The following is an 18,525-nucleotide window of genomic DNA, read 5'->3' as shown; positions in this document are numbered from 1 at the left end:
GTCTTGGCTGTACCATTTCATAATAAGATATGTATGGCTATGTTGTCATTTTTAAAGCTGGGGTCAGCAATTAATTTAAGAAGCATGTTTAGTTATATTTGTTGAAATTCTCATATCAATGAATCAAATGGTCTTAATTTATTTTTTTTTATTTTTTTATCTGGTCTCTGTGGCTGTTGGATACTTTCAAAATTTAGCTGTCTCTTGCTAGTTCTTAGCTTTAAGTAGCCTAAGTTCTTACTCGCTTGTAATTCATTTAGCATGTATCTGCGTAAAATAATAAAGACATTAAAGCAATTAAATTCATTTAAAATACATTGCATGAAAATAAAAAGTTAAACAATTTCGGAATGCCACTTGCATATTGTAAAATAAAGTATATTCATATTGTTGTCGGGTCGTTCGTGTGAACCTATCTTGAACTTTCTGACAGCACGTGAATGCAGCACGAACAGCAACACACTCCCAGCGCCACAGCAGAGCAGAGTGAGATTCAGCTAAGTGCACGAGAGCGTCGTACCTGGTTCAACGAGCCGAGGACGGTGTCAGCCACCGATAAAGAGAGTGCAGACGCTGTTAACTGGAGGACGGAAAGAAACAATATTTAAAGTGAGTTTACAGGAACAACTGAGACAATTTAATAAGTGGATACGAGGACACGAGGCGTGAGTTGGATCGTGGCAGACTTTAAATGACATCGATTAAACTGCAGGGATGTTAAAAAAAATATGAAAACAATATCTGCTTAGTAAGAAGCGACTTAATCCTGACAAGAATGGCTTGATTTCTCACTCCGGGAGAGCGGTGGGACAATACTGCGAGAGGCACTCATGTTCCTGTGGAAGAAGACGAAAGTTTGCTGCGCTTCACTCGGATACAAGTCGACTTACTGAGAGGCATTAGCTGCTGCTGTGACTGTTTCTCATCCCAGTGGCAGAGCCCGCCTGTGTTGGTGTCGGCTCATAACTGTTCACAATGTCCAAACCCGTGCTCAAGAAAAACCACTGGACCTTCAAAGTGAACGAGTGCTCCGTCTCTAAAGATGCCCGCGGTGACTTGAATGTGCCACTTCGTGGCGGCGCGGAGAACGGAGAGTTCGCCTACATCGGCCAAGTTAAGGAGGATGTCGTGCTTTACAAAAGTGGAAAATTAAATGATGGGGACGTGCTCCTGGAGGTGGAGAATCTCTCGATATCGGGATTACCTTTGTACGACGTACAGACAGTGATAAAGAACTGCAAAGGTCCCGTCAGGTTGAAAACTGTCAAGCAAGGTAAGCGCTCGTAGAGGCAGCGGCACACGCAAAACTCCCTTCAAACTTCTGCCGTTTAATATGCTGCCAAGTTTTCAGAAAAATTACAGAAGTTGAAGATGTTGTGCCAAGCCTTTTATCAAAACAGAAGATAGCACTTCTCAATTCGGCACACATACAATGTACAATTAAGCTTAAAAGTGTATCAAAATTGAAACGTTTAAGTCGGCGTTGCTTCCGGGAAGGAGTAAAAATGTATTTGGAAAATGTTGAAATAAGTTTTGCCAGGCGCAATGTTCGCTTCTCGAACCCGAAAGAGTGGGTGACAAAACCTCAGGAACTGGTGACATTATTATTAGCGAGGCCAAGTTAAATTGACAGATTTTTGAATGTCGTTTGGCGTGTACTTTCCTCCCTCCCATACTAGAAAAAATACCAGACATCGGGATGCAGACAACATATTGTTAATTCAGCTTCTCTTTTGACATAAATGTCAGAAAAAGTGTGTCAGTTGAATCACATCCTTACAGGATTCAGTCATTCCATTGCTTTAAAGAGAATGAAGCTATCCTAAATTTGCTCATGCAGGGGGCCTGGAAGTGATACCACAGGATGCAAGGTTTACCCTCAGTTTTGCCTGTCACATTATATGAAATAAAGAAGTGATTTCTTTATACAGATCTACTGAACCAACAGATAATAAGAAAAGTTTGAGTTACCCCAGGTCTGTTGGGGCTAGACAGTATCTGGTGATTCCTGAAACAGGCTAGACGGGCAACACATCTCTAGCACCTAACAGGAACGCAAAACATCAGGCCACTGTGGCTGGTCTGGCTTGTTCATGGTCAGCTTGACTCAGCAGGGCTGGGCAGTTTGACGCTGAGCCACTCTGACAGGCTCCCAGCATGGCAAAGCAGACTGCTGAAGGGATGCTCGGAGCCAGCCTGGGCCACACTGACTTCCTGTAGAGACAGACAAAAGCGCAGCAACTCTTCAAGGACAATTTCACATATTTATAACCTGTGAACGCTGGCAGCAGTATTGGCTCGGCCTGTTCAGAAGTGGCAGTAGACTTTTTAAAGGCGCTACATGTACAATGTAACATCAGCATCCACCTGCATATCCCATTGTGTACATTACAATTGGGGAAGAAAGAAATCACTTTGGTATTAATATGGATGAATGGGCTATTCTTCCAGTGAGTCAAGAGTGGCATCTTGTGCAATACGCTCTCTGAACAAAGGCACACTGAAAAATCTTTATTTTAATGTAAAGTGAAGAAGGAAACCTTCATCTGAACATGAAAACATTCATTTAGGGATGGGGTGCATTGGGGCTAATGGAAAACGTGCTCCAGCTCTGACGTCATATGTGTACCAGAGGCCACCACCATCTCTACCGTGGTCTAATTTGTTTACAATAGTGCTGAGCAGTTGCGTGCTCTGAAGTGGAAGTTTTTGTTCTAAACAAACACAACACCAGGAGACATCACTGATTAGTTCCTACTCTCTGATTAAAGGTTTTTGAATCCACTGTAGTTTTAAGCTAAAATGGATAACATTTTTCTCAGACATTCAGCATGTGGCAACTTTAATGTCTAACAGTTTGAAATACTCTTCAAAGGTAAAAATTGCCCTAATTCCGTTTGAGCACAAGTTGAACAGTGTTAAATGAAAGGTCCTGCACACAGGTGTTTTCACTTATTGGCTAATCAGACCTCTGGTAGGCGGAGCCATGCCAGTGATTAGGCTATGTGATGTCGCTAAACAATAGGCCTTTATTTTTATATTTTTTTTTTTACAGCTGGCATTTTGACTTGTCATGGTAGAAAAGCACAGGTGTAACTAATAAAGCATTAAAGATGGCCTTGTTTTTATTGAAGTGTCCCAGTGACCGGTGACGGTGAGCCGGCCAGCAAAATAGCGTCATTAATTTTATTGTTTACACCTGTGCTTTTCCTACTGTGGCATATCAAAATGACTTTTGTGAAAAAGGCTTAATATACTTTAATATACAGACTAGTGCAATAAAACTAACGGGACAGTTTGTCAGTCTGTAAAAGTCTGACACTGTAGAGAAGTATCAGTATCAGGCATAAGTGAAGACACCTGTGTGGTTGAATCAAAGAGGGGTAGGGGCTTTAATTCAGTTTGAAAGTGCTGGTTTGAAAGTGCTGGTTTGAATATATTGATTTAACGGATCAAAAATGATCATTTATGAACAAATAACGGTGCCAAGTGGTCGAGTGCTGCTTTGGGAGCGCTTTTGCTGAATCATTCTCATTGTGTGGCATCTAAATATTAAAATATAAAACTATCTGGTCATTTTATTTAGCACTCATGTAAATACCTTCAGTGGAATCACAATTTAAAAATTCCTTTCATGTAACATCAGCCAGTGTTGATTACGCCCCCACCCCAAATGTATGTAGTTTGTATTGACTTCTCACAATTGGAGGAAACTCACTTCTCACTTTGCACCAATCAGAAGCCTCAGGGCTCCCAGCTCCCCCATTTTCCAGGACCCCATCTGGGGATGTCGGGTGTCACTGCCATACATCGTCACATGATCAGATTCCATTTCAAGTTTTTAATAATTCATACTGCCTGGGAATTTCCCTCCCTAATCAGCCTTAATTGGGAAAATATGCTTGGCAACAAGGGCCATCTGTAAAAGTGACCTAATTTTACCCAGAGCTTGTGCCATTTTCTCACTCTAATCAAGTGAAATGTGTGGAGAGAGGTACCACTGCGGTGGTTTACCTCACTGATATTCAAAAAGCATTTTTGTCGACTGTCAACCGCATAAAAAGACGTGTTTTGAAAACTGTTAGGTCGGGACCCTCAGCACTTTGTCCAGACCTGTTAGTATGCATACATGCATGCTCACACACACACACACACACACACACACACACACACACGGGCATTTCTAGTCTGAGGTGATAAGGGGCTCTAAACAGTTCTGGTGCAGAGGTTGGAATGTTTGCTTTGGGTATCTGTGAAAAAGTACAAACACACACACACACACACACACACACACACACACATTTACTGCAGATCACACACTGTGTGCACTGCAGGTGAGCCCAAGTCTACATCACTGTGTATCAATCGGGCGGAAACTGTGGTAAAGTAAGTAGATTACGTAATTGAGGTCTGTTACATACAAACACAGACATGCACTCTCACTCCTCGCCCTTTTAAACAAGCAGTCACTGACCCTGTCCTAATGCAGTTTATTGTTTACTACTCAAACGGAGATGTGCTTTAGTGATAAAGACGTATGCTGTGCACGTGCCAGAAATTCCCATTATGTTGAGACTTATCAATCGGATAAATGCCAGGAACTTCTGTAAGGATAATCTTCACAAGATGATGACGTAGTGCTCCATATATGCAAAACAATCACAAACACGCAATCACAACAGAGAGGTTTCAGATTGACAGCAGATGAGTGTCATGCTTTCTCTGGTGTTAGTGCACAGGTTGGGTGCGTTTAATAATCAGGGAAATGTCTGTCATGGCGTGTATGTATTCTTTTACTGCATTTTTCATGTGTACAGAAAGACTGGGCACTATTACGCTCTGAATTTGAGATTCTAATTGTAATTAAGTTTAAGGTTTACGACATGTTCTGGACATGAAAAATGGTACAGTGGCTCAGAGTTCACGGGTTCCCCCAGGCAGGATTTGCCCAGTGTGTGTGTGTGTGTCTCTCTCTCTCTCACTCACACACACACACACACACACACTAGGAAACTAGTAAAACCCCAGACCAATCAGGTATTGTGGAACTACAGCTTTGGAGGAGTATATTTCTTTCCAAGCTGCATTATATTGTGGAGCTGGTGTGATGAACAAGGCCTTGCTAGCTATACATTTCTGGAAGCAGAAAATATTCCACCCTTCATATGGCGCTGTGAGTTGCTAACTAGGGCCCTCCTGCTCAAATTTACAACTACAACACTGCATTAACTCCTAGCCCTGCATGTATGTGTGAGTGTTCCTGGCAGGGATTGCATATGGAATTGTTTATTTCCTTTCTCTCAGCAGGAAGTTGGACACCCCTTCTTGCCCCAACCATTCTTCCACCTTTGTATTCTCTGACAGCGGTGGGACGACTTGACTTCCTCCCTCATGCCCCGGCTTTGGAAAAGATCTCTGGCTTCAATTTTGGGGTGTGTGTTTACATGTGTGACAGAGTGTGTGTGTGTGGGTATGACTGAGAAAGAGGGAGAGATAGAAGCCACATGTGTACAGTAAAAGCATCTTGCTTACTTTGAGCTGAATTTGTGTTTGTGTGTATGTCGGCACTCAGCTTAAGCTCTGTATTTAAATGCAGTGTAGGGACACTCCGTTACCAGCTAAATAGACCATGAAATTTTGTCTCACTAATGCAGTGCTTTTTGTAATCCCACTAAAGAGGTTCATACGCACACGTGTGCGGTCTTTTCTCTTGTTTGCCAAAGAATCGTCTTTCTTTTCCTAATTAGTTCAAGTGTGGGCCGTTGTGTTGAGGGTGAATGGGAATTGGTCACACTTGGCTCTTGCAGTTACACACTCTGTCAGAGGAAGAGAGAGGCCAACTCATTTACGATAGTGAGTTTAGTAGGGCAGGGGAGGCAGTGATGCAGTTCCCTTTACTTTGAAGACTGCTCTTATCCAGTGTCCTCAAATTGTATACATGACCAGAAGAGTGTATATTTCTGAGGAACACGGCTGGCAAAAGTTCCTGAAGGAAGTCCTGAATACAGAGGGACATCAGGCCCAAAGAGAAACAGGTTGTTTGGTATTTTTAACAGTAGTTGACTGCATGACATTATGAATTGCTGTTCAGAATGGCTGCTACTGTGGTTCACATTGGAAATTAAAGCCCCTGCATAGATGTCTAAGGCAGCTGTTCATTTTATAGCTGTTGTAGCTATTACTAAGAAAATGGGTAAAGTCATCATTGACAGTTTACCCTTGAGACCCTTTTCAGGCTAATTCCAAACCAGTTCTAAGGAAATCTGTCAACACTCTCTTCTCAGTGGTCAGTTCCTGAGGATTTGTAGCACGGAGTCATTTACCACGCTTTAGCTTTTTTCCATCTATCCAACCATGACATGCTGAGCTCCTTATGAGTGTCAGGACACACAGGAAAATGAAAGCCCTAATTAGGCTGCATTGGTTCAGTACCTATAAGGTAACTGTGTACGGTGAAATGAGTTGACAAATCTACTCACTTATTGCCACACTGTCAATCCTACTGCTTGGTTAGCATAATCCCCCAGTAGGGATATATGATGATTCTCAGTGTTAGAGAAATTACCTTTCAATCTCAGATCAGTCAGTTTCACGTCAAAGTTTTTTTTTATGAAGAGTTAAGATCCTGAAAACATCCATTTTGTTTTAGTTGCTTAAAAAGTAACTTTAAGCAACTAAAACAAGTTGGTAAATAATGTGTTTTTTTGGGCCGACAACGAGGTGTCTCTTACTAAAAGTAACACAGGAGTGTTACCAAAGTGATTGTGGCGGCGTAAAACAGACTGGAAGTCGTCGCAAAAGTGTTATTTGCACAGCACAATATTTTTTCATAAAAAATACCAAAACAAAAACACTGTCCGTAGCTTTGTGTTTTTTCTTTGCATGACTTTTAAGACCCACTCAGGAAGCCAAATGTGAGTGTCTGCGTCATCGTTTTTAAAGTCGACCATTTTCGCCTGTCTGCACTAAAACGTTACCCTGAGTTTTAAAGTGAAAACAGGGTCGGCAGCGTTCTCAAGCTTCTCTGTTTTAGGTCTTTGGATTCATCATTTTAGTCTGGACGGAAGAGCTTAACGATTTTGGAAAATAATGTAATTGCGATTTTTTTTTTTTAACCAATATTGCAATTATGATTTAATATGCAATCATTTTTAAGCTCTTTACCTTCTGTATTATTCAAAACAGACAAGCAGTAAATCAGTGTATACTATGACCAACACAATATTAGATAGATTTAAACATACACTGTTCTTTCTTGTGGGTCAGGTCTGTGTTTGATGAAATTAGGTGATGCATGAATTGCATGAATTATTTTTATGAGCAATGGTGGAGAAAAAGTATCAGATTTTAATAATATAAGAAGGATAATTTGAGAGTAAAGTCATGGCATTAAATTTATAATATCAACAGGTAGGCATACCTACAGACGACAAGAACAACTAAGTTCACCACAGTGTATTATACAGTAAGCGCTCAGTACAAAACACACAGTTCAACCACCAATTAGAGTCCTTATCTCAGTTCAACTCTCCTAGGAGTCTATAGTTTTATATCCCAGTAAGCAAACAAAAAATACTCAGTTTGCGGTTCAATTCAAAAGTTGGCCAACAAAAACCAAGTGACGCCTCTCATGTTTAATAGACAAGCTTAATAATTCTCTGAAAACACCAGAGTTCCCCCGCAGCCTCCGATACCAGTAAGCAGCACACTGGCTCCAGGCTGTAACTTGGGACAGACTTGGTTTGAAACACTGTTTCTCAGATATTTCCTGAGCTGACTGGTGGCTGTGTGCGTGAGGAAGGCGCCGATCGCCACAATACGCTTACCTTACTACACGTGTCTTCCTGTCTGTCAAAGTGGCGGATGGCCCGACGATTTTACCCACCATCACCAAGTTACCCTCGGGTGGCGGGTGCTACTTTCATTCCCTGTGTGACACTAAAGTTTCTGTAGTGTCAGCTTCTGTCAAGCTTAAGGAAATTGTACAACAACAAGTCAAGGTACAGTGTAACGTGCAAAGTTGATGCTTCGTCTGCAGACTGCTTTACTCTGGGTGTCATGTGACCAGAGTGTAATCGCAGCCTTTGTGATTAGAAAATCTCGTTTTGTCACATTGCGATAATATTGCAAATGCAATTAATTGTTCAGCCCTACTGGACGGGAGGTGCAAACGTAGCAAAATGTCTCAGTTTTAAAACGAAAACGTACTTTTACTAGTAAGCTAGTAGTTTACAGTGTTAAGTGTTGAAGTGTTTGGGACAAATTTACACCGTACCTTCCACTCATTCACTCTCACTTATTTTGAAGCCTTGCTAAACTAAGCTAACAGTTCAAATGGCTCTGAGAGTCTCTTTGTATGCATTTTTTTAAAGTTGTGAAGTGGTTGAGTTCAAGCTAAAACGGGCTGCTGTTTAAACTTTATAGCTAGTATATAGTAGTAGCTATAGTAGATCGTTAAGACTTCAACAAAAAATGACCTTTTAATATGTAAATGCGGCAAATGTGAAGTCAGAAGCTGGGTGGTGAGATATTGTACCAAGAAACAAACCTACAGTCACTTCAAAAGCAGCTGACACTTTGGTCTCTCCGCCAGCCTTCACAGTGCACGCAGCCTTTACAATGTTTGAGCAAAGGCGGTTCTTTTCTGTCAAGTCAGGAATGGGATCACATGTACGCCTGCAGATAGTAATGCTGTGCGCACATGTACACATGTTGGCGTGCGTGCCAGACAGGCTGACATGGCCAAACCCTTTCTGTCAGCTCTGCTGCTGTTCAACTCAGATGAGATGTGGTTAGGCCTGCAGCGGGCACGACTAGGAAGTAAAAATGATGGGATTGGTAGAGGCTGTGGGCATTATTAATGTAGCTGAGACTCACTAGACCCAGTAGCAAGTGGATGTGCCCAAAAAAATGCTGCTAGTCTCTTGAAAAGTTTTAAGGTTTTATAAGTTTTTAATTCAGCAGGGACTTATGCACAAAGAAACATAGTTTAGGGCTTTTGCATTTTTAACTTCACGTCATGTTTCTGTAATATGTTGCAGCATATATGACTTCTGGAGATACAAGATAGTAAGAAGACACTTGGAATAAAGTTAATTGTCAGCTTGTTATTTTTCTAGTAGCAGTTGCACCCAGATAAACTAGTGTGTATACTTCTATCTATCTCTCAGACTCCTAGAGATATAGAGGCCTTTCCTCCCCAGTCTGCTTCCTCCTTTTCTTTACCTTTTAATTAGGTTCTGGTTGAGACCTTGGGGTGTGTTTACACAAATCCCATTAATGTAAAGTCTTTGGGAAGCTTACTCATGCTCATTCATGTGTGCAGGCAGACAAAACAAGGGAGTATCTACAGGTTTAGAGAACAGTCTAGCCCTGATTAAGAGGATTTAGACACGGGTCTGTCTGTTTGTCCGCGACAGTGAACACACATGCGCACACTCGGGCCCAAGCTCCCGGGGTCTTCCTGCACTGGCAATTATGCAGCACACAACAATGCCTCGCTGAACCACACTGCCTTCCTCCTCCTCCTCCTCATCTTTCGTCACTCTATTCATCTTGTCTACTCTTTATTACCCCCGCTTGTCTTCATCTATTATCTCCACACTCATTGTCATCTGAATATGGGAATTGTGACGGCTTTTATTAAGGAGTCAACCTATTCTGACTGAGTCCCCCACCCTTTCCTTTTCCTGCTTAAGTTTCCTAATGAAAAGAACCTCCCACAGGTCACTTCACAGCAGTTATGGATGACGGTGTGTGGCAGAGCATTGAAGATAGCTTTATGTGGGTGGTAGTCACTGTGAAGGGAGAGTGTGGTGGATTATGAGTAAAATAATTGGCTGAGAACGATTTGGAGTAAGAAAGACATTTTAGTAACATGTTAAGGTTTGTGGTAAGGAAATGATCACGGACATATGTGCAAACGTTTTGTCTTGATGAACCAACAGTGGTGGTATTCTCCTGAGGAAGTAATTTACTAATTCATGTGTATGTAGTCACTGAGGCACTCCTGCTCTTTAAAGGAATAGTTTGACTTGGCAATTGGCTTCAAAGGACGGAGATCTTCCTTGGGGTCTTGGAGGAAATGCGATGGTACCAAGTCGACCAATCACAGTTCTTGCAGTCTGCGTCGCTGCAACGTGTAATTGCATTTTTACTGAGGTATGCATCAGGCTACTGCATACCTACAGCGTAGATTCTACGTGGAAGTATAAATTGGCCTTTAGAAAAATTGAATCTTATCTCAGGTCTATATGATATATGTAGCTGGGGCCAGTAGGCACTTAGCTTTGCTTAGCATAAAGTCTGAAGCTGTGGAAGTCCGTCTTAATATACAAGCACAAGTAAAGCTCTAATTAACAAACTATATATGACTGTAGCACAATGAATGAAGCCAAAAACATTTTCCAAAATGTTGAACCATTCCTTTGATGTCCCTGAGAAAACGACAGATAAATCTAAAATGTGTTTGTGTATGTGATCTTTGTGTGTTTGTACATTATGTACGTAGAAGACGAGTGCTCTGTTAAAAAAAGTAGCAGTTCTCCCATCTGCGGCATGATGGTCCAGTGGATAGCACTATGGCCTCACAGCAAGAAGGTCCCGGGTTCAAACCCCGGTCGTCACAGCCTTTCTGAGTTTGCATGTTCTCCCCGTGTCTGTGTGGGTTTCCCCTGCCATCAAAAACATGTCAGGTTCTTCAGTCAGTGCAAGTGTGTCCTGCTGTTAGCTGGAAACCTTCAGGATACCAAATGGCTTTGGTAATCTCTTATGATGACAGCAGAGATATGCTTGTGTCATCAGCTTTGCAGGTGGCCTCCGAGTGCTGATGGGTGTTCAGTAATAACTGGTTATAGCTATCTGATATCCCTGTGTTGGACTGCGTGGCTCTGCGTGATGACTTTGCATCAGCTGTGCTAGTGTGTCCCCTAAAGCTGGGCACTCATTGCATGACTGAATCAGCACAGATCTCTGTACCACTCGAATTAAAGTCAATTGTTTCCAGTAGTTTCTTGCTTTTTTAACTTTAGCCGTATACACACTGAATGATTCAGTATATATTGGGGGCCCCACAGTAAAGATTCTTTACTTTTTGTAGCCTCTGTAGTCAATACAAATGCAATATATGATTTACCGTAAAACTTCAATTAATAGTATAGGAGTCCCAAATAGCCGCCTATCTCCTTTACTGGCCTGGTGTGGGAACACATTTTGACAAATAAACGCCTGCCTCAATTTAACGCCTGGTCTGGTTTTTATAGAAGTTCTTTGGATGTATAAAACCTCTTAAACCCCGCAGGGTCGACCGCTTTAGCTGCTTCTAAGCTGCTTAGATCGTTACTACAAATATTAATGTTTAAAGGTATGATCAGTATATCATTATGAACATGCTACACATCGTTTCGGTTAGATTCTCCACAATTCAATCGTTCAGTTCATTTAACGGAAACAACGAGCCCCAAAGTCTAATTCTTCTAGATTTACCGGTGTAACCTGCATGGTACAAGAGAGGAAAAGGGGGAAAAAGTGCTGACTCACTTTAACTTTGAAGGCTTGTTAAGTCTGCTCGTAAAGTCCGCTTGTTAAGCCCAAATGTGTCCGTTCCTTGATTATTTATCTTCCTTTAGTCTGTAAGGGTCCACCAATCAAAAGAACCAAAACAGCTTTTCATAAAAATGAATCCAAGTTGTGAATCCTGCTATGTAAAGTCCATCGCCTTCAAAATAAAAGCGCATATGCCATCTGTCGGAGCTAGATCAAATAAATGATGTGTATTTGATATTATTTGAAAATTTTTACACAAGTATTATTCTGTTTGAAATAAATAAACTGTTGATAGTAGTTTCAGTTTTGTACAAAAAAAATTAAAGGCCTGTCCCATATGGACGCCTGTCCCAAATAAAGGCAGGGTCAATTCAGTGATTTTAGCAAATAAAAGCCCGGGCTATTATTCAAAGTTTTACGGTAAGCTGATTGTTCTGAAATGGATCGTGGAGGGGTGGTATTTACTTGTTTGTGCTAAACAAAAATAACAAAAGAAGTGAGCTCATTGCCAAAGTCTCTCTGTCTCTCTCTCTGTCTCTCTCTGTCTCAGTGTGTGTGTGTGTGTGTGTGTGTGTGTGTGTCTGTCTCTATATGTAGCTAGCTCTTGTTGCTAAAGTGAAAGCCAGTGAAGTCCATTATTTTCTCGATTAATCAATTAGTTTGTTTGGTCAGAAAATGGTGAAAAATGTTTCCCAAAGCCCAAGATGACGTCCTCACATGTTTTTATTTGTCCACAACCTAAAGATATTCAGTTTACTGCCATAGAGGAGTATATTCACATTTAAGAAGCTGAAATCAGTGTACTTGTTTCTTAAAAAATGACTCAAACCAATTCAAAATAGTTGGTGATTACTTTAATAGTCGACAACTAATAGATTAATTCATTAGTAATTGCAACTCGAGCCTCAATTTTGGAAGAGCTTTCTAGGGGCAAAACACCACGAATGGAGGCAGACCTAATCCTTTATCAACAACTCCTTAATGACAGTGTGAGACAGGTAATGTGGGCTAAACATTATTGAATTCTAAGGGATTCTTCTGGTCCTTTTGGTCATAGTAACTGGGATAGGGCATGTGATAATTATTTGGAGAAGTGAGTCAGAGTCAGCCTACAGCCCAGTGATGGGTTTGCTGCTTTGATTGTCCTGGTAGCACCACAGCAGCACAGAGTTACACTGTCCCACTGTGTGCATTTGTGAGTCTGATAGTGGAACATAAAGGTCAGTCTGCATAAGAACTCTTAAAGGTCAGCACACATAGTGTATGAAAACTACAATAGCGATACTTTGTCCTCCTTTTTCTCAGACAGAAGCAGTCCACACACTCATCATTAACTGTGCAGCCTTCATTAAACCAATACAGTGAGGGGAAATGTGACTGCTTGCTGATAGAATCTTAATTAGACAAACCAAGACTAATTAGCAAGGACAGGAAAAGGATTGAGTCTTAATTAAGAGGTCACTGGTGTCCATCTTCTCTTTTCACTGTTGCAATCAGTCACAGATGTTTATGTCCAGTCTCTTGAAGTGACGTCCGTTTATGTGACATCTCCACGACCTTCTGTATGTCAATGTCATCAGCTCAGCCGCTCTGTTCTCTAACTTCACAAGTTATTTACGAACCCAGCCTGAACACACAAATCCACACAAATTTAGCATGAAACAAAAGCTTAATGTAAATACTGCACATCCCAACTAGCAGCAACACTGAAGACTTGTTTTTTCTTTCTTTTTTTTTACTGTAAATAACACGCAGAAGTTCCTCTCAGTCAGTCAGTCTTGCAGTAGTAAAGCCAGGCTGACTGATAAATCTTGGAAGCTAAGCTAGCACTACAGCAGTTTACTCTATATGTAGATTTTCACATCTTGGCTACACATTTTCACATGCTTATGATAATCCTCCTCTTTTAAGAAGAAGATATTGTACACCCTTACCACGGGTCTCTTATTTTGCCGCACACCCCATCCTGGCTCTGACATCAAGTTAAATCTACTTAAGATTCACACCCCCCACCAGCAGCAGTTGCTATAAAGTAGATTCAGCACAGTATTCTGATGAAAGCTAAACTTACAAGAAAACTCTTTTAATGGGAGTCCATATCCTTTTATAATTCAAGTACCCATACTACACATTTGACATATTAGCCAAACTTACGCAACATCAGTCTTAATCATTTTACAATCTGCTGACAGCAGAGAGGCTTAATGGGCCTTTTTCTGTGGTATCTTGTCAGGACTGTATTGTACTCAGTGACTCAATTCTGTTGTGGTTTCATTACAATTTTTCTTTTGGGATTCAGTGTTGTTGAGTTATTTTAGGATATATTTAGTAAGCAGCATGTTGCCTATCTAACTCTGTCGATCTCTGATTTTCTGCAGACTTGAGACACCATGAAATACTGGTGTTACTGACTTATATTGCTTCCCTACACTGCAACGAGCAAATGTTATGAGACAGAGACGCTTGGCGTTTTACTCTAGTTTTAATATTTTAAGCAGAAACACCCATTTCTCACATAAATGCTGTAAACAAATTCTGGAGCCAGCCACTCTAAACTTTGTAGTTGTAATTAAAGTAGAACATAGACCTCACAAAAATTTAATTAATTAAATTTTAATTTAATGTATATTACAAAACACTTCCCTGTTCAGAGAGGCTGTAAAATCAAACTGGGTCAGCTGCCTGTGTGTTTGGTAATACCCTAATCTATCTGAAATTGCATTTCCCACTATGCAGTGTTGAATTCTTACGTGTTCACGGTGTGGCTCGCTGAATAACCAAAGTTTAGAGAAAATACAACATCCGTGACAGTGTGGGAAACAGGTTTCCCATATGGAAATAGTGCCATACAGCAGGATTATGACTTGACACTGATGCTTCAGGCCATGTCATCATGCCTATATCTTCAGTTCATCTAACCACTGCTTGGCAGCACATTGACTCCCTGCCGCCGGCCTTGATGGAGGTTTGGTGAAACTGAAGTTTACCACACATAGCACACTCTTGATACTGTTTGCAAGGCTTTTATGTGATTTTCAGCTGTGTGTTTGCTCAAATGAGCATGGTTGTGTGTGCCTGGTATGAAATCCATTTGTCGCTTGGTAATTCCCCACTACTATCACTGCAGCTTTCCATTGTCCACTGTTCAGGAATGCTCTGTTTACATAGCTGGAGCTGGCCAAGCTCAGTATTTTAGTCTCTCAGGTGTCTGCTGTTTGTTACTTTTTTATTTTATACCATGAGCCCCACTATGGCTTGGACTTCTGAAAATGCTGCTGCCCCTTGCCTAAAATGTTTTTCTTGTCTGCTGGATTTATAGCACGCCATAAGACTCAAGGGAGGTTTAGCACAATCCTTAAAATGCACTGTAATGAAGACATACCCTCAGCATATATATATATATACTCTGACTTTTTCAGCACCTATATCTGTTGTCAGTGCTAGAGATAAGATTGGGCTGGTTTATACAACTGTGACTTGCATTCCTGCAGAAAAGCCCATCAAATCAGTGCTGCGAATGAGGGCCACACTGATGGTCAAACAGAATTCATCTTTCTACCTGCTAGCGCAATTGAATCTCTTTAGCCTAGCTATCCGCATCATTGTAAAAGTGATGTGCAATCCCCCCCCATTCTTTGATGTTCCCACTCGATGCACCTTGCTGTGAAATGACAGTTCTTTTACCAGTGATGTATTACACCAATCTCTTTAACACGTAGAGAATCACCTATTTTAAAAACTCATTGGCGCAAATAGGCAGAAGATTGCTGGCAAAGACACAGACGTCCCTCAATGACCTGAAGCTCTACTGGGCTGCGGAGCTCATAAATTAGACAAGAAATCTAATTTCCCTGTGGGGCTCTTAGGATCTGAGTGCTCACAGACACACTGTTTCTTTTCAGGGGCGGTTGATTTCTATTCTTCTTGATGTAAATGGGCTGATAAGGGGACAGTTGGGACTGGATTGTGGCCTAGTTGCTTGCTGAGTCACCGTGGACGAGTAGTACTCTCTTTTCTGTCACACTGACTCTGTTTTGTTTTTCTTTTAGTGGTGCACATGGCAGGCCTGTTTGGAGTTGTTTCCTCAAAGCTGGAGTGACTGTTGTTGTGAGAGGGAGTTTATTACAAGTGTTGAATTGTGTTGGGCCCAAGCCTCTTGGAGGTCATAGAAAGCACATCACACTTTTGAACAATGTTATCACAGAAAACAGCTGGAAAACTGGAGTGGCTGTGATAAGAAGAGTGGTTTTCAGCATTGTCATATGTTACCGAGCTCTGCGGTTGAGTTCTTGTCTCCGTTTTGAGGGGACTTTTTTTGGTGGTGTTTGTCATCCCTTTAGATCCATTTTCACTATCTCTGATTCGCCGTTGCTCCCACTCTTAATTCCTGTGTGTCTCTTCTTCAATCCATTGTGTCGCTTTTGTCCACCATGCCCTTTGTTCTGGTTGATATTCAGAGGTACTCAGAGGTAACATTTCCCGTGCTGTAGGGTAGAGTTTCAGAGGTCTCAGTGTAATGAAACATTTGGCAGGTGAGTGTTTCATTCTCAGTGTTCAAATACAAACAAGCCAATCAGATTCATGTTGATAAAACCTGCCAGCTGGTGGCTCTGCTAATCACAGGGGTCATCATCTGAAACATAACTCGTGTCATCCGTTTGTTTGTAATAAATAAGATAATAAAATGATCACAGTCATAGAGTTGTTCGGTTTATTATTCATCCACACCGAGTCTCACCGGTCAATTTCTGCCTCATGTCCTCAGAACATTTAAAGGCACAGTGAGCGCTCATTTCTCCCCGCATTACCACTGTGAAGTTATCGGTGTAAAATGGACTGAACTTAATGGCAGCTTCCCGTGAAAGGTATCTTGCATAAAGCAAACTCTACATTATAGCCTGACAGAAATGGATTGGATTAGAAGTGTAAACTAATATATGCTAAAAAATGATTATGCCTGTAATTCAAGTAAGACAAAGAATAATAATAATAGGATTTTTTTCAGTATGTTTTTTAGTACTGTTCTTTTTATTATTAAGGCTCAAAATGTCTCATCAACACGTTCTCATATTCCTGGAAAACTGACACTCTCCTCCATCTGTTCATATACACCTATTTTTCCTGTTTAGTAACCTACAGTATAGAGACTCCACCAATGCTGCCAGTGAGTCAGTGTTTATTAGCTCCATGCATTATCCTTTTGATGGGAATGGTTGGAATCCCATATAGCCAGTCGGGACTGTTTTGCTCTTTATCTTTACGTTTATGGTCAGTTGACAGCACAAGAACATGCCGGTGTCAGGCTTTCTTTATGAGTCATTTACATCAAAAGTGGAACATTTGGAAAAATGAATGAACAAAGAAGTGGGAGACAGTGTGGTTTGAGTTCACTTGTCGTTACACTGATGTATTGTTACAGCCCTTGGAGCACACAGATGTACACTGGGGGGAAAAACAGCATTTCTTAATTTGTAGGCAAAGGGACACAATGCTTTATAACTTAATTGTGATGTCATTTGAAAGCAGTTTCCTGAATTAGTTATCAGGCACGTTGATGATTAGTAACTGATTACTCACCAGGGAAAGCAATCATATTATCAAACTGTTCTTTCTGCTCCGGTGTGTGTTTGTGTAATATGTGTTTACACTGTTCCCATTGCCAGTCCTGTCGAACAGGTTGGGGTGAAACTGCAGCATACCTCCGCTCCATTTGTCAGCAGGAGCACAGGGCTTTGCTTGTTGGCAGAACACACCATGAGGGAGTGATGTAAGATGACAGATCAGAGACTGCTTTGCTTCCTGGAAAGATTTTTGCCGTGACCTTGTTTCCTCACAGGTGAATGCAAATTCCCCAGGGCCAGTCAAACCTCTCTGCACTTCATATTTGTATTGTTGCTTCAGTTGCGGGTGCCAGAACTGCATATTAAGCCGTAGATGGCACTTAAACTCTCCACTGTTTGTGTTGATATTGTCGTTACCCTGGTTAAATACCACACTTGAGCGCTCTCTATACCTTCACTCTTAGCCTCTCTGTTCGTCTGCAGAGTGTAAACATGATGTCTGAGGTGATTGGTGTCAGGTGACCTTTTGGTTGTCACGGCAACAGAGGTCCTAAATCCCGAGGCGCCGGTCATCTCCAGGGGCTTGGCTGATAACTAAATAAAATCTTCCCGGACAGACACACACAAGACTTGGAAAGCGGTAGATAAACAGTGGCGGGGAGAGGAGAGGCTTTTAGTCTCATGATGTTGCAGGCAGATAACTTTGTTTAGCAGTCTGAGGACGGACAGACCACATTCCTGCTGTCTCTCTTTACAGCATTGTTTTCCACATCTGGCTGGAGTTGAGTCTTTGCCACTTGTTGGTGTGCTGGACACTTCTGTGATTTTGTATGAAATACAGAATTATTGAAATCCATTCAGGGCTGTCGCGGTGAAGAAATTTCCAACACAGCAATATGTTTGGGCTCAACAGTATGCGTTTTTATCGCATTTTTCATCAATGAAGTAATTTGGTGCCATATAGCAGAGTAAGAGTGTCTGTATCTGTCACCTCACTGCACAGTGAACCGCTAACAGCAGCTTTATGGTCTGAGCAAGCTAGCTGCTGCGTGCTAGTCAACAACATTGACCGTGCCTTTTTCAGACATAGCTATATCATTACCTTCAGGGCACGTATATCAAGTCAATTTACATACTGCAGCAACGCTGCACACACGCTGTCCACAACTAACCACTGCGCTGTAGTAACGTTATAACTAAATTTCCACAGAAAGCAACATGAAAAACCAGCCCTCCAGCCCTCTCAGTTGTGAATAGAAATATGTAATTTCACCAGAAAGCCCTTGAGAGTAGATTCATCTGTGCTCTCCTGCACCTTTGTCCCCCACAGGCTTGATAAGCAATAAGCTGGCTACTCTTCAGTTCCAGCTTCTGCCAATCTATGGCATGCAGAAAAAGCGAAGACCAAGGGATTATTATG

General features: G+C 41.4%; 1 protein-coding gene across 1 annotated transcript in view; it reads left to right on the top strand.

Annotated features, from left to right (window-relative positions):
* Nucleotides 1-459: 459 nt before the first annotated feature.
* Nucleotides 460-18,525, top strand: part of magi1b (membrane associated guanylate kinase, WW and PDZ domain containing 1b) — a 139,490-nt gene continuing 121,424 nt past the window's right edge. The window contains 1 exon segment of the mRNA XM_038695509.1: nt 460-1,273. Coding sequence (XP_038551437.1) covers nt 976-1,273 — 298 coding nt within the window. The 5' untranslated portion in view covers nt 460-975.

This window comes from Micropterus salmoides, unplaced genomic scaffold (genome assembly GCF_014851395.1).
Source record: "Micropterus salmoides isolate LMB-PRFRI ecotype aquatic unplaced genomic scaffold, ASM1485139v1 Ms_hic_scaffold_4, whole genome shotgun sequence".
Taxonomy (NCBI): Eukaryota; Metazoa; Chordata; class Actinopteri; order Centrarchiformes; family Centrarchidae; genus Micropterus; species Micropterus salmoides.
The sequence above is the reverse complement of the archived record's forward strand: the minus strand, read 5'-3'. Positions and strand labels throughout refer to the sequence as shown.